The 26,170-nt window shown below is 27.5% G+C and overlaps 1 protein-coding gene across 1 annotated transcript in view; it reads right to left on the reverse strand.

Moving 5' to 3' along the window:
- The window catches only part of LOC129969609 (ras-related and estrogen-regulated growth inhibitor-like protein), a 100,949-nt gene extending 75,568 nt beyond the window's left edge, over positions 1–25,381 (reverse strand). The window contains exon 1 of the mRNA XM_056084254.1: positions 25,278–25,381. Within this exon, the coding sequence (XP_055940229.1) occupies positions 25,278–25,344 (67 nt within the window). The 5' untranslated portion in view covers positions 25,345–25,381. The remainder of the gene's footprint in view (positions 1–25,277) is intronic.
- Positions 25,382–26,170: the final 789 nt, after the last annotated feature.

The following is a 26,170-nucleotide window of genomic DNA, read 5'->3' on the forward strand; positions in this document are numbered from 1 at the left end:
ATTTGTTCCAAGAATATTACATTATCTGCAAAAGTTTATCAAATTATCTATGTGTTATAAATTAAAATGTCACACAGAAAGAAATTTCTGATGCATCAATGAATATTCCATAGAATGGTGGACATTTTTCTACCTTATAACGATACTCTCTAGCTTATACATGAGATATTATCATTTTATAGCTAAAATATTTTAAAATATTAATAAAAGTTTATAAAAAGTAGAAAATTAATTATTATATTGCTTTAAATATTCATCTTGATTTCGAGAAATACCTTATTGTGTTTTCTAAGTTAATAAATCCAATTTTTAAAAATTCTGATAGAAATTTTTGTTTATTATTTAAATTATCTGTACTTTAATCTAAATAATCAATCATATTTTTATAAGAGTTAGATTTTCTCTAAGAGTTAGATATTATTCGTTTTCACATAATTAAACGAATAATTTCTGGATTTTTTAAATATTTTTTAATGTAAAATCGTGTTTTTTAGAGAAAACATTTAGATACGAATCACGTACTAATCGCATGTGATTATTTTTCAACCTATGTATGAACTGATCATTCAAATAAAAAAAAACCCATGAATGCACTAAGTTTAACATGTTATTCGAAACAATCTGCCATATTACAATATTCGTTTTACAGTAAACATATCATTACTTATATTTTTTAAAGAGCGCTCCAAACAATGAGGTTTGGAAGGGGAAAAATCATGATACCATTGTTAGAAATTTCATTTCAATTGTTCAAAATTCCCACAGAAAACCAGATAACTTATATAATCAAAATTTAAAATTTGTTTCATTATTTTTAGTTAACAAATGCTGAAAAATGGTTCAAGGCGTTTGAAAATCTAAACAAATTGCTTTAAACTAAATTGCATAACTAAATACTATAAATTACTATATTATTGAGCTTTTAAATTGAGTTATTGGTAAAATAAAAATAATGATCATTTAAATTCTATAAGAACCAGTATTTGAATTTTTTCTGTAGATGTAAAAATAAATAAAAAGCAATGCAATTTATTTAGATTAAATTCCATTAGAAGTTATCGACATAAAATGCCCTTGTGAAACTCGGTATCAGTAAGTTTCATTCTATACGGTAACATAATACAAAGCCTTTTCATTTTAAGAATTTTAAATATGTATTTTACTCAAGAAATTCAATACAAAAGCCTTAATTTAAAAAATTCCAAATCTCGGGACAACTTTTCTTTTCAAATAATCAATCATATTATTATTTACCTCAATTAGTTTAAAGTATTATTTGTTTCTCAGGTTTTTTTCTTTTCTCTTTATTCCTTTTCAACTTAAAAATAATATAAAGAAAAATTGATGTTTATATTGGTGTAAAAACACAAATAAAAATCGTCTGCGAACAGATTGGCTGAACTTCTGTCTGAAGCTCCAGCTGTGAATAATATATAGAATAGAAGGATAAAATTTTTAAAAAAAAGTTAAAAATTAAAAAATAATATGATAAAAATTTAAAAAAGGCAGGAATATATAAAGTGATATAATATTGCAAAATTTTTAACAATAATATAATACAATATTATATATATAGATATAATAGACGAATAGTATTGTTTGAATATATTCTATCAAAACTTATTTTATCTGAAATAATTAGAATTCAATGTCTACAATGAATATTTACAATATTATATACTATAGACGAAATCCGAAATAATCAGAATTCGATGTCAGCAATGAATATTCTATAATATTTTATACTATAAACGAAATCCTAAATAATGAGAATTCGATGTCAACAAAGCATATTCTATGAATAATATTCCAAATTAAAGACGAATTGCATAGTTTTAATAAATTACATTAAAACTTATATTATTCGAAATAATGAGAATTTGATGCCTACAACGAATATCCTATGAACAATATTCTATATCATTAGACGAATAGTATAGATTAAATAAGTTTTATTAAGGCTTATATTATCCGAAATAATGAGAATTCTATGCCAGAAATCGAATTTCTGTCGTTTGTGAACCGACAGCATTTAGGGCCGCGGTGGCCTGGTGGTAAGGTCTCGGCTTCGAAACCGGAGGGTTTCAGGTTCGAGACCCAATTCCACCGAAGAACCGTAGTGTAAGGGGGTCAGTTGCACGTTAAACCTGTCCGGACCAAACGTCCTCCCTCTGGTGTGGAAAGGGGGGTGCCAGCTCAGGTGTCGTCCTCGTCATCTGACCGCGGTTCAAAATTACGAGGTCCGTCCCAAAATAGCCCTAGTGTTGCTTCAAACGGGACGTTAATATAACTAAACTAAACTAAACCGACAGCATTTACCTAGCATTGTTTATCTCGTTATTTTCTCAGATTGGAAATCAATTTATATTCTGTTGCATCTGACAAGTTTCAAGAGCGCATATGTTATAATTATCTTTCATTATTATAGCCTTCAATTATACTATGCTGTTAAAGGGTAGGATATAAATGACAGTTGTTTCCTCCCAAAAATATTCGAATTTGCTTGGAAGCATTATATAAAAATGGTGATTTTTTTTTAATCAGCACTTTATCGGTCAAAGAATCGATCCTTGCTTATTTCATCCAAAACATAAAATTATGACAGTATTTCGAAATTCCGCTTATGATTTCTGCAGCTGTATGAACCTATCCCATCTGCCTTATATATTTGGTACGAAAGCTAAATATTTGATGTATTTTTATGCAATGCGTTAAATTGAACGTTATTATAAATCCTACAGATATATTTTGTGAAATATTACCTTCACATGTGGGGTCTCTCTAGGGGTGCTAGGCGTCGTAGGAATTTAGGTGGGTGCAGCTCATATATTATATGTATAATTTACTTTATTATGCTCCCATTTCTTTTATTACAACCTTATGAATTTCAATCGCATGTGGCAGCTGCGTTTATATTTAAGGCGTTTTCAATATAGATTTCAGTAATCAACGGTTCTGAGCTTTAAATGTAAGTTTTCTGTTTAAACATATGCAATACAAATTTAGTTGATCATTCCTAGCAATCAAATAATCAAATATGTTTGTTACTGGGTTAATTAATATGGCAGGATTTCAGCCACGTTGAAATATGCACATAAAATCTATATATACAAATTAAAAAAATGATTATAGGCATTAATGCAAATAGTGTTAAAAATAGTTACAAATGCAAAACAATAATGTCTATATATTTCCATGTCAGCATAACAATACAATAGCCATAGTGGCATGGTACCAATCTCTACAAGCATCTTGGGTTCGAACCTGCTGAGTTCTAGATCTGAAATGTTATATCACCAAATAGGCACCATTTATATTTCTTTAGTGGAAGCTAAAGTTTAGTGGAATTTTTCTGTTGATAAAGAAACTTTTTTCCTTTTGTGGTGCGTAAGTTTAAACGGGATTGCAGATTCAAATATCTACTTCGACCTTGGAAGGTTGAAATTAGGAAGGTTGACCTTGAGGTTCAAATTAGGATGTCTACCCCAAAGTAACACTCATCATGCTTCAGAAATTGCTAAGTTAATATAGATAAATCTTCATTCTTTCAAAAAATATTTGTAGAGAAACAAAATGCATTTGTTTTTCTATATCAGGAAACAAGTTAAAAGAAGAAAATAACTCCCCTGAGAAAATTACCTTGACGAAATTTGGCAGTCATTAGTCTAATAATTTACCCTTAGTAAAGTAACAAACCCATACGCATTCGCTTTTATTATTAGCAGATACAAAAATATATTTTCAAGTACTTTTTTCTACAACTGCTTTCGCATCCAAACATTAGGTATGAATAAGGAACATATTACCCCCCCCCCCCTTATACACGCACATTTCCCCCCCCCCCATAAATGGAAATGTGAAGTGGTTATTTTATTACAAACATTTCAAAACAGAAAATAAAGTTTAAAAAAACAGTTAGGCAATGTTAGAATTTTTAATGTTAAGCTGCTCTGTTTTTATTTTCTCATGTATGAGGAGTATTTTCCATTCCTTATAATGCCAGAACCGACAGATTTGGTTCCTACCTACAAATTCGCATCCATTGTTTCATAATGAAATAAAGAAAGCTCACTATTTGTAGAAGAAAAACAGTAAATGCACTGTATCTATTATCATCAGAAATATGCATTTGTTTATATCATTAATTCCCATTGTTAGCAGTGTGGCTCTTGGATGCATTATTTTTCTATATAAATATTTCATAAATGTTATTCAATGTTTCGTTTAACTATGACAGGAAAATAAATTGGAAGAAATTAGATTGTTGAGAATAAAAGAAATTTATAACAATATTTGCAAATATATTTTGGACCACTGTTTATAAAAGAAATTCAGTATTATTGTTAAACATTTTGTAATGATTATTATGTGCACGATTAACGTTTCCAAACACTTGAAAACCAAATCAGTGGAAAAACGAAAGAGGCAGAGGTGAAATTTCTTTCAAATATGTTGTAAATATATTTTCACTTTTGGTCAAATTTCAAAAGAGCGACTCCTCATCTCGACTTTTCACTCTCTCAAAACACATTTTCATTTTCATTCACTTAGGAATGGTTCCAAAGTATGTATGTTCCAAAGCAACTGGGTTTAATTTTAAAAACATTTGCGCTTGTATTATATAAGACATGGAAAAAAAATTCTGTCAACATTTCAAAATACAAAAATTAATAAAATATTTAATTAATTAGAAATTGTCTTTTTTAATAATCTAACTGTTCGGCGTTTCCGTGAAGTGACGTCATTTTCAGATGGCGCTACTAATGTATCGTTTGGTTTTTTACTTTTATTTAATTAAGACTTCAGATAGCACTATCAATTTATCGTTTGGTTTCTTACTTTTAATTAACTAATCTCGAGCTAGAAATAATCTTGAAAATATCGTTTGGTGTTCTCGCAATTTTTTTAGCTTTTGTTCATTGCCTTTGTGTAATATTCAACTTATTTTTATTTTTTACGATTTTTTTCGACTTATTTTTATTTAAACGATTTTTTTCACATTTTATAACCGTATTTTTATGATTTTAACCATCACTTTTACCACTTGTAAGTGTTTTCTCATTGAATCTGTAAGTATATTGTAAATATTTGAGAACAGTTTTAAAATCAAGCAGCATTATATTCATTTGATTTTACAACAGGTTTTATAATATTCCAGTAACAGCGAATTCGTGATCGAATTACTTGATATTACTTTCAACTATCGCAGCGCAACATAATCGGTACTAACAAAATAGAATATTTTTAGTTTTTTGTTTTATTATTAAATATGCATTATCATTATAAACTAAATACTAAACGTAAATGGACATTATCTTCAAAATTTATGAAATTCAAAACTCAAAACTTAATAAGATTTTTTTTTAAAAATCCGAATTGCAACTGCAATGAAAGCCCAGAAATAATAATTTTATAAAATAAAATCTTATTTTATTATATAAAAATAAATAAGCATTTTAATCAATAACTAATTAATCAACAATTTAGTCATATTTTTTTAAACATTTTAATTAATACATTCTTATTTTAGCTCTTGCAAACGATAATATATGCACTGCAAAAGAAGTGAAAAGAAAACTAACTGTAAAAAATTAAATGTTCTATCAGCACAATTTTCATTATTCAAATTGCATTCGTCTCTCATGTTTTCAACTTGACATAAAAGTCACATATGTAAGGAGCATTTTCATGACAGTAATAATTTAAATAAATCATATCATTCATTTTACAAAACAGTAAAAAAAAAATGTAGTGAAAAATAATATTGTGTTAAATTACGAAGAAGACTGTGACAGATCTGTATGTTGCACACGGATACGGAAGTGTGGAGTCTTCCACTTTTATGACTTCCGGATTTTCTAAACATAGCTACAAAAATACCATCCGTAATATTCTACTTATGTCTCTTAACTCTCGTTTTTTTTTTTTGTTTTTTTTTACCCACTAAATCGATATCTATTCCAACCCCAGGATAAATAAACAGCTACTGTACTAAAAGCAGTTTTTACAGTCTTTCGCTGGGCAAAATATAATTCATCCTAAACCTTTAACTCTTTTATGTATCTCCATTTATTACAATTTTATCACAGGGGAGCGACTGTTTCCTCGTATAAAACACATTAAAACGAAAACAGGGTTTCATTAGAGAGCTGTGAACTTAATAAAAAAACCTTTTTTTTAGTGAGTTGTAATTTTTAATGATTAAAGGTATAGAAAAGTCGAACACTGTTTGCATTGTAAGTTATCAACTTATGCATTATTCATTTTAAAGGCAAGTCAATTATCATATAAACAAATTGTGCTTATATGATTATCGACTAGTAGAAAAATATTATATGATTGAGATAATCTATTAATCGCACTAGTCTTCCTTCCTTTGGACAAAAGAAGAAAAAAAAGAAAGAAAAAAGATGTCGAAACTTTCTCTCATATTCTCGAATAAAGATCTCAGCCCGCTCAAAGTCTGGATCTTGAAAAAAGCTGTGAATGTCTTACATGGCATTGGTGAACGAACAATAGTTACGAAATATACATCCTTAGAATAAAGTTAGTTTTTTACTGAATCTATCGTGTAGATATGCATTTTGGGCGCTTTTTTTCCAAGCGGCTGAAATCAAAATTTGACACAAAACTGAAATTGTAGTCAGAAGATCTCATACTGAATTTCATTGACTTAATTCATTGCATTTATATATTATTCACTTTATATTATGAAAAGTACAAATCAAATGTCCCCATTTAACATATTTAGCTCAAAACTTGATAAGAATCTAAATTTTGGACTCTAAACTTGTGTGCAATTTATGTCTACAATTCCAAAACCTGAATTTTTTTCTATCTATTTCTTTACTTTCTTAAGATACATCAGTTTACTTATACTCGAAGACAAACAGACCTTCTCTGAATGAATTTTGTTCAAATTGAGAAAAAAGTAACATGTAAGTTAATTTGAAATGCTTATCATCTCTTCTAAAAGTGAAGAAAATTGTGTAATGTGACTGGATTGGCATTCTAAAGGGGTAGACTACTGGGTCTACAAAATTTAGCACAATTACATTATATATTTTTTTACCAAATTTTATCTATCTAGTTCTTTATATTTTACAGCTATCGGACTCGCATTCAGAGAAGCAAACAGGCAAATTTCCTGAGACTATATTCGATTCAAAATTTTTAAGATATCTACAAATTTGATATTATTTCCTAACCAACTTTCATTCATCTAGCTCAAAGCATTTTTGAATTATCTTGTTCACAAACAAACATAATTCTAAGAATGTGTTTTTCAGATGCAGGGAACTCTAAAACGTAAAGTTTCGTGAAAAACTCAAGTTCGAATTTTTTTGACGATTAGAATGACTTTTCCCATTGTAGACTTCATATACAATAGGCTTGTTGGAAGCTTTTAAATCATGACTGACTGAAAGAGACAATTATAGGAAAAACGATGCCAGAGAATCCTTATCTCCTTATCCCCCCAGTAACGAATAGGCAGACATACCTCAATATATAAACAGGCAACTACGTAATGTGGAACGCACAAAAGGAAATACTATGATTATGTAATCTTAAGCAATCTTCACAAAAGATTAGAAACATGACAGATTTCCTTTCTCTAAATCTTGTTCTGTTTCTTTGTCTATTTTGCGAATTACACGTAAAAAGGAAGGAATTTTGAAACTTTGAATTCAAACTCATTAGTCACTTTGGATTAAAAGATGACAGTCCTTGCGCACGCAACATCTAAGACGTAGACAACACACAAATAAAATGAAAGAAAATATACCTGCAGCATAGTGAAGTCATGGATACCGAATTCTTTTTTATAACAAAGTTGCCATTCAGAAAGAGACAAACTCAGTGGCATCAGAAATAAAACTGGTTGCCAGATACAAAGATATAATATAAAAATACACTAGGAAAATACATAAATATTATAAAAGAAAATATTATTAAAATGCAAATATATCCAAGCACTCATGTTTCTTGCAAAAGAGATCGTTTCATTATAAAAGGAATTTAAGTAATGTCAAAGTGGCAACAAATTTATATAATTTTCTTGAGTGCGAAAACAAGAAATCATATAATCGTATGCAAAATATTAAATCAAAAATTCAAGTTCAATGGTTTGATCATACATAAATCACTTAAGAAGTAATAATTTTATAATCAAAAAGTTTCCTCCATAAAATCATCAGACTGAAGAAATATTTCACAACAGAACCATCACCATAATATTTTTAGAATGTATAAGTAATTTATTTGAAAATATTTTTATTCTGTGCTTTTTCCGTGTTTGGAAATCTTCCAAATTGTTTCATTTTTCATCATTGTTTATACAATAAAAGTATTCTAGAGAAAATTCTAGAAATTTGGAATTCTTTCAACGAAAATCTTATGAATGGTTGGTACTTGGATTGTTGATTATATTTTCGTATCTTGGGAATTTCAAAAAGAACAAAATATTGTCTTTTTTATAAAAAAGAAATAAGCATTCCAGTTCAAAGTACAGAAATAATTTCTGTGATGAATTTTCAATGGTAAATGCAACCAAAGTAACAATGCTTTTAAAAGAATATAGTGTTTTTTGGAAATAAAATATCTATGAAAATAAAAACTGGAATTTTGATTGCTTATTTTTATTTTAAAATTTTTCTGATTTACACTTTGAAATTTTTCTTCTTCCCAAGTAGAAAAATAAATCTCCTATGTATTTTAAACCTACATCGCAAGATCTTTCTATTGTTGGGGTTGATAATTTTGTAAATCACTATAAATAAAAGTAGGGAAATTTTAAAAAATCTTGAGAAATTAATTTTGAGCTTTAAATGTTGTTTTAAAATTTAGTTAATTAAAAACTTATTCATTTAAAACCTACAGTACGATAAGTAAATTATTTTATTAGTTAAATATCGGTAAATCCAAATTAATGCAAAAAAAGTATAGTTGCTACGGGTGTAAATATTTTTCACTGCATAAAATACAATTATATTTTATAGCACCACCCCCCCCCCCATTTATAAAGCACAGGCTTTCATTAAAATATTTGAAAACTTTAAAGGTAGAATACTACATGTTGTTAATACTAAATTATTATTTATCAATTAAATTAATAAAAATCAATAATAATATGCAAAATAATTTGAATCTGATTAAATGCTTTACATTTTCATCTTTACTAATGATAAAAGAATATATGCGTCTAGTGGGGGAAGGTGCTTCGATGGAAAACAGCCAAAATTGGCATAAATATACCTTGGAGAGTGGGAATATGCGCATGGAAGACATTTTTTTAAAATTTTAATTAAATATTATTTAAAAATTGCGTAAGAGTTTGATTTTTTCGCAATAACCATCGAAAATACCATTCAAAAATTTTATATTTATGAAAGAAATTCAAATTTAATTGGCATTTAAAATTGAAAAAAATTACCTTGTAAGTGATAGAAATTTAATTGTTGTTGCGTAATGTTTCCTGAAATTTAACAGTTTTTTAAATTTATTTTCTTATAATTTTCAGTAATTCATTTCATCGTTGCAATGAAAATAGGCATAAAATTTCATTAATTATATGATTATAATTTTTTACATAAATTATATTATATAAAAAATTTTATTAATTGTTTAAATATAATTAAGGAAAAATCTAATTTTATTTCTATTCAATACATTTTATATACATATACATATACATACATATATACATATATATATATATATATATATATATATATATATATATATATATATATATATATATATATATATATATATATATATATATATATATATATATATATATATATATATATATATATATATATATATATATATATATATATATAATTATTATTATTCATGTATATTTTATAATTTCATTAATTATTTAATCGCACACATTATTTTTTTTACCAAATTGAAAAATGAAGAAGATTTTGTTTATTATTTATATAGTTCATAAGAGAAATAAAGAATTCAAGTTACAATATTTCGAGTGACAAAATGCAAGGTATGTTATCTAAGCAGTCAATTTTTAATGACAGTATGCCAAAATGGCATTTCATTCCATTTGAAAACTACATTGTCAGTACAAACAGAACATGTGTGAAGCTATTAAAATAACATGACTCTATCACAATTTGTTAAGGTAGCCATGAATAACATGCTATGCCTAACAGATTCGATTGAAATTAAATTGCATTCAAAATGCCCTTGAATTAACTGGTCATAAGGCCAGTCAATGCTATACTAACATTCAATTTTCAGATAATATTCAGTTAACTAACTGGTCACAAAGATGGCTAATACTATATTAACAAACATTCATTGAATGAAAATATCATCAGAGATTTAAAATGAAAGGATATTGGAAGATTCCACATTTTTATGTTTTGATTTATTTCTTTATAAAAATCCTAATTATTTTTCTAAGAAATATGCCTTTGGCGGCAAGTTGCTTCTTCGGGGATAATAGATTGCTGAAAATTTTGATTAAATATATTATATAACTATGTCTTAATGGTTTTTTAAACAAAATATTTTAAAATATGGTTAGACATACATATCTTAATTATTTTAAAAGCCTTATTCCATTCTGTTCATTGTGTTGTATATTCCTTTATTTTTCTCTCTATTTTCATACTTCCAATTATAATGCAGGAAAGAACAACTAAAAATGTGTGATCTTTAAAAATTTTCAACATTACTTGATTCTGAAGCAGATATTCAATTTTACATACAACAACTTTTCTCTTTTTTAAGCCTTTTACTGAAACCTTCTCAGCATGGCAAAATAAACCGAATCGTCATATCTTGGTCTTCTGCGATTTAAAAAAAAGCCAGGTTTGTATAGATTTAATTTCAATGATGAAAACAATTTTTGTTCAACAATTACATGTATTGTTGTAAAATATACTTAAAATATTTTCTTAAATTATTTTTTAAAAATGGAATAATAATTATACACGGCAAAAAAAATTGGTATCATTAAAAGGATAATTTCTTTTAATTTTTGAAATGCTGCAAAAATTAATTTTCAACTACAATACTTTCTGAAAATATCTCGAGAAAACATCAAAATTTCTCTCAATTTTTAATTAAAATTTATTTAAAAAATGCTTCTGGGTGCATATTCCCATCTTTCAAAGTATATACAGTGCGAGTCAAAAAAAAGTAAACACTAATTTTTCATGTGTGAAACAATATATAGCAAATATATTATTGACTTGTAACATAAATTAATATTGCATAGTTAAATAATTAATATTAAAATATTTAAATCGTTATAAATATTAAACAAATTGTAATTACAAGAAGAAATAAGCCGCTTAATCAAAAAATACACCCATTTTTGAGCGTCAAAAAAAAGTAAACACTGACAAGTCTTTCACTATAACGTTATCAATTTTGTAAGTGCCACCACTTTTTTTTCACAGAATCTTAAACAAAAGTGAATTCTTGATGTACATTTCGCTCTTCTGTTAATTTCTGAAATTTTCTGGAACATTTTTAGAAAACTGGATATGGGGAAACAAACATCACTAGAAACGAGAAAAATAATAATAAATTTGAAGAAAAACGGAAAATCATTACGTGAAATAGGACAAATTGTCCAAAGGAATCATTGCACGGTCAAAAAAATCATTGACAAATATACGAAGTATAAGCAGATTAAGGATTTTGAAAGAACAGGAAGACCAAGAAGACTTACTGATGCAGAAGTTAGAACTGTAGTACGAGAGATAAAACAAAATCCAGCTGAAAGTGCTGTAAAGATAGCGCAAAATGTATCTCAGACATCAGGAAAATCAGTAAGCGCAAGTACTATAAGAAGAACTCTTAATGATCATGGGTTACATGGTAGGATACCGCGTAAAAAGCCATTCATATCGAAAACAAATCAAAATAAGCGCCTGAATTTTGCTAGGAAGTACGAAAAAAATGATTTAAATTTTTGGAATAATATTTTATTTAGTGATGAAAAAAAATTTGAAATTTTGGCCCCTAAAAAGCAGTCGAAAATATGGCGATCGAAGAACGAAGAATTTGATGATAAATGTACAGTTAAAACAATTAAACATGGGGGTGGCTCTATTATGGTCTGGGGATGTATGGCGGCAGCAGGGGTCGGAAATTTGGTATTTATCGAATCTACGATGGATAAAATAGGCTACTTAAATATTTTAAAAGAAAATGTTGGCCCCAGTGTTGAGAAATTAGGACTGTCACGAACTTGGATCTTCCAGCATGACAACGATCCAAAACACACATCTAAAATTGTAAAAGAATGGTTACTATATCGGACACCCAAGACTTTAGACCATCCTCCGCAGTCTCCAGACCTCAACCCCATTGAACATTTATGGGCATATTTAGATAAAAAAGTACGCCAAAGAACGGTTTCAAATAAAGAAGAATTGAAAAAAACTATCTTGGAAGAATGGCAGAAAATCCCGATCGAACTGACGAAAAAATTGGTAGCATCTATGCCTAGAAGGTTAAAAGCTGTAATAAAATCTAAAGGAAAGCAAACAAAGTATTAATTGCTAATTTTTTTCATTCTATTTTGCTATCAGAGTTATCTGTTTACTTTTTTTTGACTCAGAAAGTTGGCTAGACATTTGTTTAAATTGAGCTATTTCTTTTTGTATTTTGTTTTAGCTTAACATTTATAAGCTGTTAAATTCTAATTAAATGAACATTTAATTTTAAGTATTTGTTTTGCATTATAAGTCAATAATGCATTTGAAATAAAGCATTTTATACATGAAAAGTTGGTGTTTACTTTCTTTTGACTTTCACTGTATATGTCACAGTGGGTAGTTCTAGGTCAAACAGTTTAATCATTCATATTTATTATTAGCACAGATTAAATTGCAGTGAAACAAGTTAGATTAGGGTTTTGGATTTTTTAAAAATCAGACCTATATAATTAATAAATAGTCAATTTCATAAAATGTCAAATTTCAACATACAATTTATTAATAATCAGAGACAGAAAATGAAGGTCAATGCTATTGAAATATTTTGCATTTTCTTGCTTTAATATTCGATGGTAAATGTTTTTTAACGCATGTTATTACGTTCTAATAACAGAGAGGTAATGTCAGATTCCAGCTCGAGGAGCACTCCATCCAAGTGACAGTTCCATATGAGCGTGTAAACACTGTCCCAGCGTGATTTATTGGCAGAACGAAATGCCCACGAATGTCTGTCAACCCCAAAGATGAAAAGCACGCGATGGATGATGTAAAAGGCAATGAAATCGAGGTCAACTGTCTGAAAAAGAGAAAGTCGGCCATCCGTCAGAATAGAGATTCACTTTTCCTAACCCTGAGGTTAGGACGACGCCTCGGAAAAGGGGGTCGAGCTGTGATCACGTGATGCAAACACGGCACGAACCGACGCATTTTGCCGTAATAATGAGCTGCATTACAACCTGATGATAGTTCTGGGGTCGCGCCGGCAAGAGTAATCATGTCAAAGATAAGTATATATGGTGCGAGTGGTTTATGCTGTTTGATATTTGATGTTCGTCCGTTGCAATCTGAGGATAAATAAGAAACGAATAATTGCAGTAAATTATTTATGAGTATTCCGCTATAAGAATCTGGAAAGTAGACGTTACCTTTGAGAAGCTACGGGATGCTCATAGATCATGCAAGGCGAAGATGTTTTATGAAAGTAGAGGGTTAAAAAAAATGATCAACTGTTAGTAATAACCGTTCGTCCAAATATCTAACAGCAGCCAAAACTAAGACGTAAATATCTTCAAATTTTTTTGTTGCGAATATAAATATGGTTTTTAATGCAGGATTTAGGAAGATTTTTTTTATAATCTGATATAGTACTTGCATTCTTGAATTTTGCATAAGACAAAAAAGATGGCATACGAAGTAAAAATTTATTAATTAAGAACCAAAAGTGTTTTAAAAATTTTAAAAAATATTGATTTTTTTTTTTTTTTTTTTTTTTTGGCTGAGAAAAAGGTATAAAGCAAAACCCTTTTAGTTTAGAAGTTTATCAAATGATTCGCTCAAAATTTGCAAATAACTTTAAAAAAATACATTTAATTTCTGAACTAAGAAATAAAATGCAGCACTATCCATTCTTTAAATAATAGGATTCAGTTGAAAAACAAGTAATATAAAAAACGTGAAGTCAATTTCTACTTTCGCAAGAATTGAACTCGCATTCTTCACCTTCACGTGAAAAATACTGAAATCCTTGCATTTTACCGATTGGGCTACTGCCTGTTGATTTCAACTTCCATTACAAACTGCTAAAACTGTATTTAAAGTATTTAAAATTAATTTTATTTAATAATTAATTAATTAATATTTGAAAAAACTGTATTAACATCAAGTGTCATCCACCACAAGTTTAAAAAAATATATATTTGAACTTGAGTGGATGAATAAAATGTATTTTATTAACGATTGAAAATGTGAACAGGATATATAAATATATATATAGGGAGAGTGTGAACTAATAGTAGGAATTGAATAACATGACATTTTCAACTTTTTTTCTTATTACAGAGTATTAAAACACCTATAAAATCTTTTTAAACAAACAATTGTGTAATTCAAGAATGCAGAATGTAATAAGAAATTATTTTACAAATTTTGAAAAAAAAATATGCATTAGATTTTAATTTAAGAGGTTTTTCATCAGAATATTTTATTTAAATTTAGAATTTGAGCAGATTTGAAAATTCAAAATTGCATTAAAATTCAAAATATGTAAATATGAAGATCAATGCAATTTTCGAAAGAGTGAACATAAAAACAAAATCCAAGCGGTTTTATTAAAGTAATCGTTCAAACATTAAGAATATTAAATTTTAAAAAAAATTCTATATTCGAATTTCAAATTTCAACCTTGTTATCTATATCTGTGAAAATATTATTTAATCTACGGTAAATAATATATAATATATTACAATTTTTTTTATATCAAAGGCAACAAAGAAAAAAAATAGGAATGTTGCAGAAGAGATATTTTAACATTTTTTTTTCTTTCTGCATTATTACCTTTATTTGAAAGAAATCTTTGTATAAAGATTCCAAAGAAATATTTCACCTCAATTAAAACGAACCTCGAATTTTAAACCATGATCATCAAGCAAAAATTCTTTTTTAGTTTTGAAGTTTCACATGATCAATTTATTCTAATCACATCTTCCCTGAATAAATATTTTGTATTCGTCTTACAAACCACCTTAAAAAAATCAGGAATTTTATTATTAATTAAAAAGTAACATGGTAATTTTCATATTATTGCGCTAAAATGTAACAACAACAACAAAGTTTTGCATTATCAGCCATCGAAAGAGCTCCAAAAAACTGTGTTATCTCCCCTCTTTGCATAAAAATTTCGATCTTCAGCAACACCGTGAACACCAGGTACTCAGGTTTTTATTTTCAGAACCCCGTAAATGAACGTTTTGTGCTTCATACTATAGTGAAGGAAATTGAAAATCTATTTTGGACCTCTTTTTTCGCACCAGTTGAAACCAACATTTGACACGGGGCTACAATACTAGTAACAAGTTCACATATCAAATTTTATTTATCTAAATGTCTGCGTTTTTAAGTTATAATGTTTACATGCGACAGGTGGTCAATCCCATGGCAGATTTAGTTCAATTTAATTCGTACAGTTTAGGTACCGAATTTATATACCTAATTTCATTCATTTAGCTTGTAGTTATAGTAAGCACTTACTCTCGGGCACACTAACTTCGTACGAAAGGATTTCGTCCAAAATTGTTAGAAATCCACAAATTGGTTACAAAAATTCCATACCAAATTTCATCTGATTATCACTTTTAAACGCCTACTGAAAGCGTTTTATAATATAATGTTTATAGATAGGCGGAACGATAGATAAACAAATATAATTCTTTTTTTTTTCTTTTTTTTTTACCCAGAAGAGTCTGAAATGCGAAGATTCTTCGAAATCTGTTGTCGTTGACGATTATGATATTTTCGATACTTTTACGATACTTACTCTATTAAACTTAATAGTTAAACTTCCTATACGAGAAAGTAAAAAAAGAGAAAGAGTGAAGATAACAATTAATAATGCTTTTTACTTGAAAAAAGTATCGTAATAGTTTTCTTTTTCTGCAACTATCATTGTCCCACCAAAAGTGACACTTTAACGAATTTAAATGCAGGCCTCACTTTCTTGGATAGCAACGAAGCAAATTATACCCACTGCAATGACGGGACATATCTCCTATTGGATCTGCATGCTTTGGTAAGAGTGGGTAACTCTAATATAACTAACCAAATTATCAGTAAAAATTAAAATCTAGCTTTAGTTATTAATTATAATTTTAATAATGATAATCGTTTCATAATTCGAAAATCAGGTTTCGCTTCATAAAAGTTATTAATTAGTTGTTAATTGAATAATTATAGATAAATTACCAAAAAAAAACGTAAGTGATGTTGTTAATCCCGTTTCGAGATAAATAAATTTTAAAAAAAACTATTTCTAAATATGTTTTTCATTTATAATAAAGAAATTATTTTTATTTAATTGAAAGATTATTACTATATGTTTTTGAAATTAAAAAATTTGAAGTTAAAAAAATAAAAATTGATTGATATCTTTTTTAAAAGTTTGTATTACTAATTTGCTATTAAAATGACAAAAACTATTTGGAGAAACTTTATTTCCGGAAATACAAATTTTCAAAACTTAAACTATGTTTACATAAACAAATTTCAAGCTGCTTCATTTAATGTTACCTGGTATAACCAATGATGATTGGGTATATTTTTACATTTTTAAGTAATAACAAATTATTTATTTAATTAAAAGTTACAAAATATTCATTAAATATTTACTTTTTTTTAGTATTTGTGAGAAATATCTGAAGTACTTAAAATACTGCAATAGATATTTATAGCAAACGCTACTTATCAAATTAAATGTTAAAATGTGCTGTAAACATTCATTTGCGAGAAAGTGAAAATTTATTTAATTTTAAACTTCGACGGAATTTCAACAAAAAAGTTTTCAAGAATCTTAATTTTATTTTTAACTGAAATGAGAAAATCTGTTGAACCAAATATTTTTAAATTCTCGCAATTTGCAAAGAAAGTTATACTGTTCCAAAAAATTTTTTAATATTCTGAAAAATTTAATTTCCTTTCCTGTTATTAAATTTTTTAAAAAAATTAAACAGACTTTATTTAAACATTCTGAATGGAAATTTAGCATGAAGAAGGGAGGTATCCATTTTGAACAGAAAATTTCAATTTTTATCGACCATTAAAAGTATGCATCTAACTAAGTCTGGAATTATTTTTTAAGTAACAAAAAATCTGAAAAATTTCTAAGTTAAAGGATTGTTTTTTATTATTCACAATTTAAATGAAATCCTAAATAAATATTACTCTTATAAATATATTCTATACTTCGGTTATTTTAAATTTCGTTTAGTAAACAAATCTTAGGCGTCGCCACTTTATTTTCTTAAGCATTACTGCGAATGTAGGATGGAAAGAGTTTTCTATAATAAGCATTTAAATTTTTCATTAATTGTCATGAAATTTTTACTCAAATCTTCCATATAATTTGTGAATAAAATGTGAAGAAATCTATTCAATAGTTTGGATTTCGAACTAAAGTTAAATTTTCTTGAAGATTTATTTATGTAAATAACTGACAACAATACGGATGCGCAAACGATTCTAAACTTTTCAATGCGTGTTTTTTCATATCTAAAATCGTCTGCTTTGAAGAAGAAAAAATAAACCGACAACAACTAAATTTCCTCTTGGTAATAAATTATATAGTATATTTCTGTCCTTATGTTCCATTATCCTGACAATTCCAATCGCCTTTTTCCATATGTCTAGGTCAGTGTCACTAAAATTATTTTTAAATCAGATAGCTCATTCAACCAGTTTTGGTTGTGGAGGCGTAGTATCGCTGAGCTTGATGAAAAAGACTTCTTTAGAAGTTCAAATTAAAGTGAATCTATAGCTTTTTCTTGGCGACCTACAGAATTTAATGACATGATTTAACTTTATTTAATATACGTTATGACAACTTCCTCTAATGTTTTTATATATATTTTAGGAATGATGCATTCATTTTCTTTCAGCAAAATAAATAATTTTTAACTTGTTAGTACTGCCATAATAGTTATTTTCATCTAAGAATTTCATTACAAAAAGTTCTATAGAAAGTCTTCAATAGTGTACCAATAAAACTATATAGTCTTGATTCATTTTGACAAAAAGAATTGTAGAAAGTCTTCAGTAGTGTACCAATAAAACTGCATAGTTTTGATTCATTTTGTTTTATTATTGCTTTCATAAGAAATGCTAACTGTTACGTAATTTTTGAGAAATTTACAACTGGGTTTTTACTAAAATTTAATATTTTACAAGTGAAATTTAAAAATATTATTTGGAAAATCGAACAACTATGCATCAAAGATTTTAACTAATCAGTTTGAGACAAAGTCATATTTTTATTTATTCCAAACTCAAATGTTCTTACAAATTTTTATCTCCCTAGAATAATCAGAGAATCAGAAGAATAAGAGAAAATCAATTTGCTATTTTTACAGCAAGTTTTTTTTTTTTAAATTTTAAATAAAAAGTAAAGTTATCTAAAATACTGTTTTTTTTTAAAGATTTGTTCTCAAAATTATTCTTTTTTCAAATAAACAATATGATTATGATTTTAGAAGCTTCAATAATTTTTTTTGTTGGCCTAAAATTAAAATAGGTGAATATTTTCATGCATTCATTTCTTTTCTTGTTATGTTCTTCATTCAGCAAATCATATCATTAAGATCTGAAGGAACAGCTCCGAATAATAAAAATAGCTGATATAAATAAGCAAAAATAGTTAAATCACGTCTGCATATCATCTTTTTTCCTCTTAAAATAAAAACGTGATGTATGGAAATTTAGAAAATAATATTTTTGGCACTTAAATGGTATCAATACATATCTTTTGAAAAGAATAGCGTTTCGTTTTAAAATAGAAACTGCTAAAAAAATTTATAACTATTGATATTTTGCTTTTTATGTAGATTTTTTTTGAAGAAAGACTATTTTTAATGTTAATTTTTTTTATCCACCATTAACAAATGAAGGCACGTCTTATATGTATATAAAGAATTATTGGGCTAGGAATAAAACGCGTGTTATTTTGTAAAAATTACTTTACATATGCATGAATAAATTAATGGAATTAAATGGAATAGTACTCAATTTAATAAAAATACCAAACCTATTCTCAGTTTTTCAGCAATAAGTTCAAAGAAGTATAATTGTACTCTTCCTACGTTCTTAAAACACTTTCGAAAAGAGGGTGTGTATAGGTAGAAGGAAATGGTTTCTCACTGTTGAAGTGAATGACTGAGAATATGTTATGCTTTCTCTGAATTTTCTAAGCAATGTTTTTTCTATTATTAAATTGTAAAATAAACTTTGGAAAAAAAGCAATGATGTTTTTATTGAAAATAGATATTTAGAATAGAATCAGACAAAGAAGTAGGCGAATTATTTAACATTTTCTCAAAAAAAATCATTTTCAATTATTCGTAGACTAAACTGTACATTAAGAAGAAAACTTTGCAGTTAGCTTTTCTTCTAAAATTAAAACTATTTTGCAGTTCTTTTGCTTAAATTTTAACCTCTAATTATAAAATTATAAAAATTTGTTTCATTGGATTTTGATCGATTGATGTTACCAAGATAATGTATAAATTAATTTATGAGATTTGAAAATAACTATTATTATTTGCATTTTTTAATATTATTTTCCTTTCGTTTCTTTTCAATTAATTCAAATTCAATTATGTTATTTTATGAATGACACAAAGAAGTAGGTGAATTATTTAACACTTTCTCAAAAAAAATCATTTCCAATTATTCGTAGACTAAACTGTACATTAGGAAGAAAACTTTGCAGTTTACTTTTCTTCTAAAATTAAAACTATTTTACAGTTCTTTTACTTAAACTTTACCCTCTAATTATAAAATTATAAAAATTTGTTTCATTGTATTTTCATCGATTGATGTTACCAAGATAATGTATAAATTAATTTATGAGATTTGAAAATAACTATTATTATTTGCATTTTTTAATATTGTTTTCCTTCCGTTTCTTTTCAATTAATTCAAATTCAATTATGCTATTTTATGAATCACACAAAGAAGTAGGCGAATTATTCAACACTTTCTCAAAAAGAAATTCTTTTGGAATTATTCGTAGACTAAACTGTATATTATGAAAAACACTTTGCAGTTCGCTTTTCTACTAAACTCAATAATATTTTACAATTCTTTTACTTACATTTTATCCTCTAGCTACAAAATTATAAAAATTTGTTTCATTGGATTTTCATCGATTGAAATTATCAAGATAACATATAAATTAATATATGAGATTTGAAAATAACTACTGTTATTCTTTTACTTAAATTTTATCCTCTAGTTACAAAATTCTAAAAATTTGTTTCATTGGATCTTCACCGATTGAAATTATCAAGAAAACATATAAATTAATCTATGAGATTTGAAAATAACTATTGTTATTTCCATTTTTTAATATTATAACTCAAATTCAATGATGTTTTCTTCAGTTTTTTTTTCTTTATTATTCCATTCATGGTGATGACGTCGAGTCCGAGTTACCAAGGAAAGGGGATGCAGTAGCTTCTGAGGGTAAAGACCCCTGAGCACCCGAGGGCAGAAGTCTGCCTTCTAGCTCATGTGAGGATGATACTCACACATTCTCTTGCTCAACCCTTTTTTTACAACCCCTTTTTCTCTCACACACCTCACAGATAGAACACAGGATGAGGAACAACCATGCCCGAACCAGGACTCGAACCCTGGACACCCAGATCACGGAGAAGACTAGATCCTACCCCTAGACCAGAACGGTGGCATTATTTCATTAATTGCTTTGAACCTTATAATAAACTTCCTTAAACTGTTATATCACATTATCCAAATTTATCCTTAGAGGAACCACCATGACCTATAAGAATATCCTTACTTAAATATGCAGAATGTTTAATTTGACAGCATCCGTAAATAAAACCGAAGTTGCGGCTATCCATCTCATTTTCTTTCTTTTGTTCTGTGCCATCCCCTTTTATTCCCATTGTGCGAAGGAAATGAGGGTCTATTTTATTCCCTGACCTTTAAGTGGTAATGTTTGTAAATAAACGGCCATGCCATAATCTTTATGAAAGCTTGATTTCATTACGGTGCGGGCGGAAACATGCCACAGTCTACCAACAAAGCACAGTCTACCAACCACGAATATCTTACTGGGTTATCTCTTGTTGAAGTAAATCTTCTAGAATCATTTGTTGGGTGTGCCCAGAAGCTAATGACCAATTCGTGAACTCCGCAACCTGGAGCACTCAATTCCAAAATCTATCTCAACACCCCATCTGACAGTTAAATGAATATTACCTTCCACAAAGTGAACTTAGCAGAAGATGCTATTCCACTTGTTTGATCCATCTCCAGAAAGGTAACGCGAGAGGGGATTCTCCTGTGAACAAACCAGAAAGTGACCATGAATTTTGTAGTCCATTAACCCCGGGTACCACCCAATTTGCCTTCCATCAGTACAAACAAACACTCTGGAGCGTGAAATGCATGTAAACAATCAACTTCAATTGAAGAGAGAGTACACATCAGTTTCAAGAACCACCTGACAGAGATGGATTTCTCCCCTGGCAATCAGAACAGTATAAATGAGCATGCAGAAGTTGTTTACTTAGATGAATGAAAGCAATTAACACACCACCAGCAAAGGAAGAACAAATAGATAGAACAAAGTGGGAAAAAGATTGCTAGCACCCATTGTTGTTTAAGGTTGACAACTATTATTTTACATTACCATCTGATAGATTAGGATTGTCATTGGGGCTCATTGTATGGATCATGTTTAAATCATTTGATCTTCAACAAAACATTTGAATAGTTCATTGTATAAAGATATTTGCCAATTCATTGTTTAAGTGAATGCTAATTGTAAAATCTAACTGCAGGAGAAAAAAATTATTCTTTTTAAATTTGATTGGTAATTCATAGTAAAAGTAATTGAGCATTGTTCATCCCGGAAATAACGAATTAAATTTTTATAACAATAAGTAGATTTATCTCAAAATAAAAGCTTATTTTGAAATGAGGGTGTGCTTTCTTGTTTTTGATTATTACTTTGCATCATTATTTTGTCGTTAAAAAACTGATAAAAATAAACATTTCTATTTTTTCATTACTTTATTCCAACCTTCAGTAATTTGGCTTTATTCTGCCTTGTATACTTTAAAAGTTATTATTAAAAAACAATAATTCGCAATTTATGAATAAAATTTAATTTATTAAATTAATGGTTTCATACTTTTAAAAAGCATTTAAATTGCAAATATAAGAGCTAGTTTAACTTTTAGAAACGATAAAATGGGTGTTCTTCCCTTCTTTGCTACACAAATCTGCAAATTGAGACACGCAACATGCATAAATTACAAAACACTATACAGTTCATGCCTTTGGATCTACAGCTAACAAATTCGGCCCATAGTTGCTTCTCGAGTAAATACATTTAACTAAGAAATGATTTTTTAAAATTCGTCAACAGTTTCAATTAAATAATTTTCTACGTTTTTCCTCTATTGCTTAAAATTATTTTTACAGCACTTTAAAATTTAATAAATTAACTTTCCAAGAAAATCAAATTAATCTTATTTTACATTTTTGCAAAATAAATTTTTAAATATATTTTGCAACATACTTTTCATTTTTTTTAGTAATTGAATTTATATTCACGTGTTGCTACGATATTAAATGCATCGTTTGTGTGCTTGTTATTGCTTCTATATATTTAAGTATAAATTTTAAAATTAAAAGTAATTTATATTAATCAAACGTAAAACATTATCAAACTGCGATGTTTCAGGGCAGAGGTTCAGATAATCTTTAAATATTTTTATATTTTACACATATCCATTATAAGTTTTGTTACTGAAGTTCTAAATACAATCCATATAGATTCTAAATACACACTTAAAATTCACAAATATAAGCATTAAAAATTGGCGAACATTTCCAGTTCACGCCAAATGTAGCGACAATAAATATCTTGAACATTAAATATTTTGGATTTATTTCTAGCCGTTTCTTGTCGTTTTAAAATCAATTTTGAATAATTTAATCATTTGTTTAATAATTTATTTATTCCTTTTTTTTATTCGAAACGAGAAAAAAAACAATAATATTTGTTAAAATGTTAAATTAAAGTACTTTAAAACTATTATTATATTCCTCACAGTTGTTTGATAAATTCACTCAACTGCTTTTTTAGAATAAAAAATTATGCAGTGTGGAGTTAAAAATACCGAACATTTTAGCAAGTTATTTAAAAGCGTGTAATAATTCAAGGAAAAATATCATTCTCTCGTAAAAATAGTAAATGCTAAAGCGGATTCTGGGACACCGAAAATGAAGGATTTCTTTCAACTTCTCATTTAACATGCAAGCGAAATTTGCAGTGTCATGTGATGAAAGCAGACAAACCGAATGTCAGCCAATTTTTTACAACACACGGAAAGAAAGATGTTAAATTATGGAATTATTCAAAAAGCAAACGATTAAACATTAGATTTGATGAATAAAATTTGTTACTATTCGTAAATCGTTATTCTTTAAACTAATTTCGTATTTTGACGGGAATCAGTCAATTGCATTTTCTTTCTTTATTTTGTTGCCATTAATAATAGTGAGTATTTTCCAATCATTTTTTTTTAAACTTTAAGTGAAACTAAATCAGTGGCAATTGTTTGATAGAAATGGAAATATTTCAACGGAATTTGACTAATTAAAAATCAACAGACAACATTAAAAATTTGAATTATAGAAAATTCGAATTAAAAACCTGGATAAAAAAAATGAAAAAAATAATAAAAAAACGACGAAGTTTAAACTCAAAATTGCTTTGTAGATTTATTTTAAATATCTAACAGTTTTAATAAACAGGTCAAAATTAATAATTAAAAAATAAGTAATTATTAAAATAAACTTTCAAAAAATTAACGTAATTTCAACAAATGCTACTCATCAAATTACTATAAAATAGCAGTTTTAATAATCAACATTACACAGTATTACAAAAACAATAATATAATAAACAATAATAAATAACAATACAACAGATTGAAAAGTGCAAATTTTCAACATTGACACGTGCAGATCAATTAATTCAATTTTCCGATAACAGAAAACACAAATGTAAAAAAAAGAAAGCAAAAAATGTCTACAAATTTTGATTTTTCGTTTGAAAGAACTAAATGCTTGGATTCAAAAGTCCTCTATGTTTCAGCTGTAAATTTGAATCCTTTTTTTCTGCACGTAAATTCATACTGCTACTTGATATATTTATAATATTACAATTTAAAGCATTGTTAACAAATGCAATAAAATTTCATTTCTTATGTTTAGGAAATTCCTTTTAAAAGCAAAATCTTTTTTTTATCTGAAAGTATTTAAGACAACAAATTTCTATACGATCAAAAATATATATTAAAATTTCAAACTGGATTTATAATATAATACAATAATACAAAGCTGTGCTTTACCTAATAGTAATATTTTTAGAAATCTTTTGAATTTTTTTAATGTTTTTGTGGTGTAATTCTATATCTAAACTGCAACAAAATATTTTATATACCATAACGTACTTTATCTAAAAATTTGTATATTTTAAAAATGCTAAAGTTTTTCCTTAGAGCAGAGAATATAAATATAATTATTGAAAATAATAACATAAAAATCACTTAGTTATTTGAATAACATATTAACGTAAAATAATAATTTTTATGCTAATAAAAATTAAAAAATTTCTTATTTTGTGTCTCTTTTGCACTATTAATTTTTACGGAGATATTTAGTAATTATTTCAATATGTAATTTTAAAGATTTTAAAGATTCTGCTTAAATATTTATTCTTTAATATGCATCACCGATGCCATTAACAAAATGTTATTTTTTAACAAAATAAAGAGAAAATCTCACTCAAAACTTTGGTAAGAAATTTGTCATTCATCAAATGCGATAAATTTATCTTTTTTAAACGATTTTTTTTTTACTTTAACTTTTTCTGCACGTTCCTCTACCGATAAAAGGAATCCATTTCCACGTCTTAGCGATAAATAATTTTTTTACACAAAAAAAGGAAGGGAAAAAAAACAAGATTTAAAAGTGAATTTTGTCACCCACCTGATTTTCCGACGCCCCTAGCGCCCAAAATCAGAACTTTCAAGCGGGATCCGTTCAAATTGGTCATCTTCCTCCAACTCGCTCTCTCGATTCGACTTGGTCGCTTCGCCAACAACGAAACGAACTGACGAGTTGCGGCGAATCCAACAGGTGACTTCTATTTCCTCCGCTCCTCCTCACCATCCAGGTTGATGCACCCCTGCAGAGTTTGCTCATTTTGTTCTTCGCCTGGAGTGGGATCGGTTGGAGAAAAAAAACCCGTTCGTTTTGAGAGGAGATTCTGATTGCGGATCCTTCCAATTGTCGTCTGCTGATTTGGGATCGGCTTCCTCGTTGACCCGTTCAACTTGTGTATGCGCGATTTTCTTAAATCGGCTGTTTGGCCGGTGGTTGTTTGTTCATCCCATCCGTTTACAGCAGATTAGTCGTCAATTTAAACCGTTAAGTTTCTTTTATCGAACACAAAGAAAAGATTTATTGCCTCATTCTGTTCGTTCTATGAAGAATTTATTCGATTGTTATCTCAGGCTCTTTTGTTGCTGCAGTTTTTTTTTCTTTTGAAAGTAGCCATTAATTTTGTAATAAAAATTATTTCTTAATATGTTGCTAAACATAAAATTATTTTTATGGCAGCAATAAAAATATTTTTCCATGGCTATATATATATATATATATATATATATATATATATATATATATATATATATATATATATATATATATATATATATATATATATATATATATATATTAATTTTGGAAAAATAGAATGTATTTTTTGTATCATTTGGTAGTGCAGTCGATTGGGTGTCTCTGTATTACTGATTTCGAAACATAGAAATCATCTCAATTTAAGAAATAAAGATTCTTATTTTAATAGTAAAAACTGAATA

Source organism: Argiope bruennichi, chromosome 5 (assembly GCF_947563725.1).
Source record: "Argiope bruennichi chromosome 5, qqArgBrue1.1, whole genome shotgun sequence".
Taxonomy (NCBI): domain Eukaryota; kingdom Metazoa; phylum Arthropoda; class Arachnida; order Araneae; family Araneidae; genus Argiope; species Argiope bruennichi.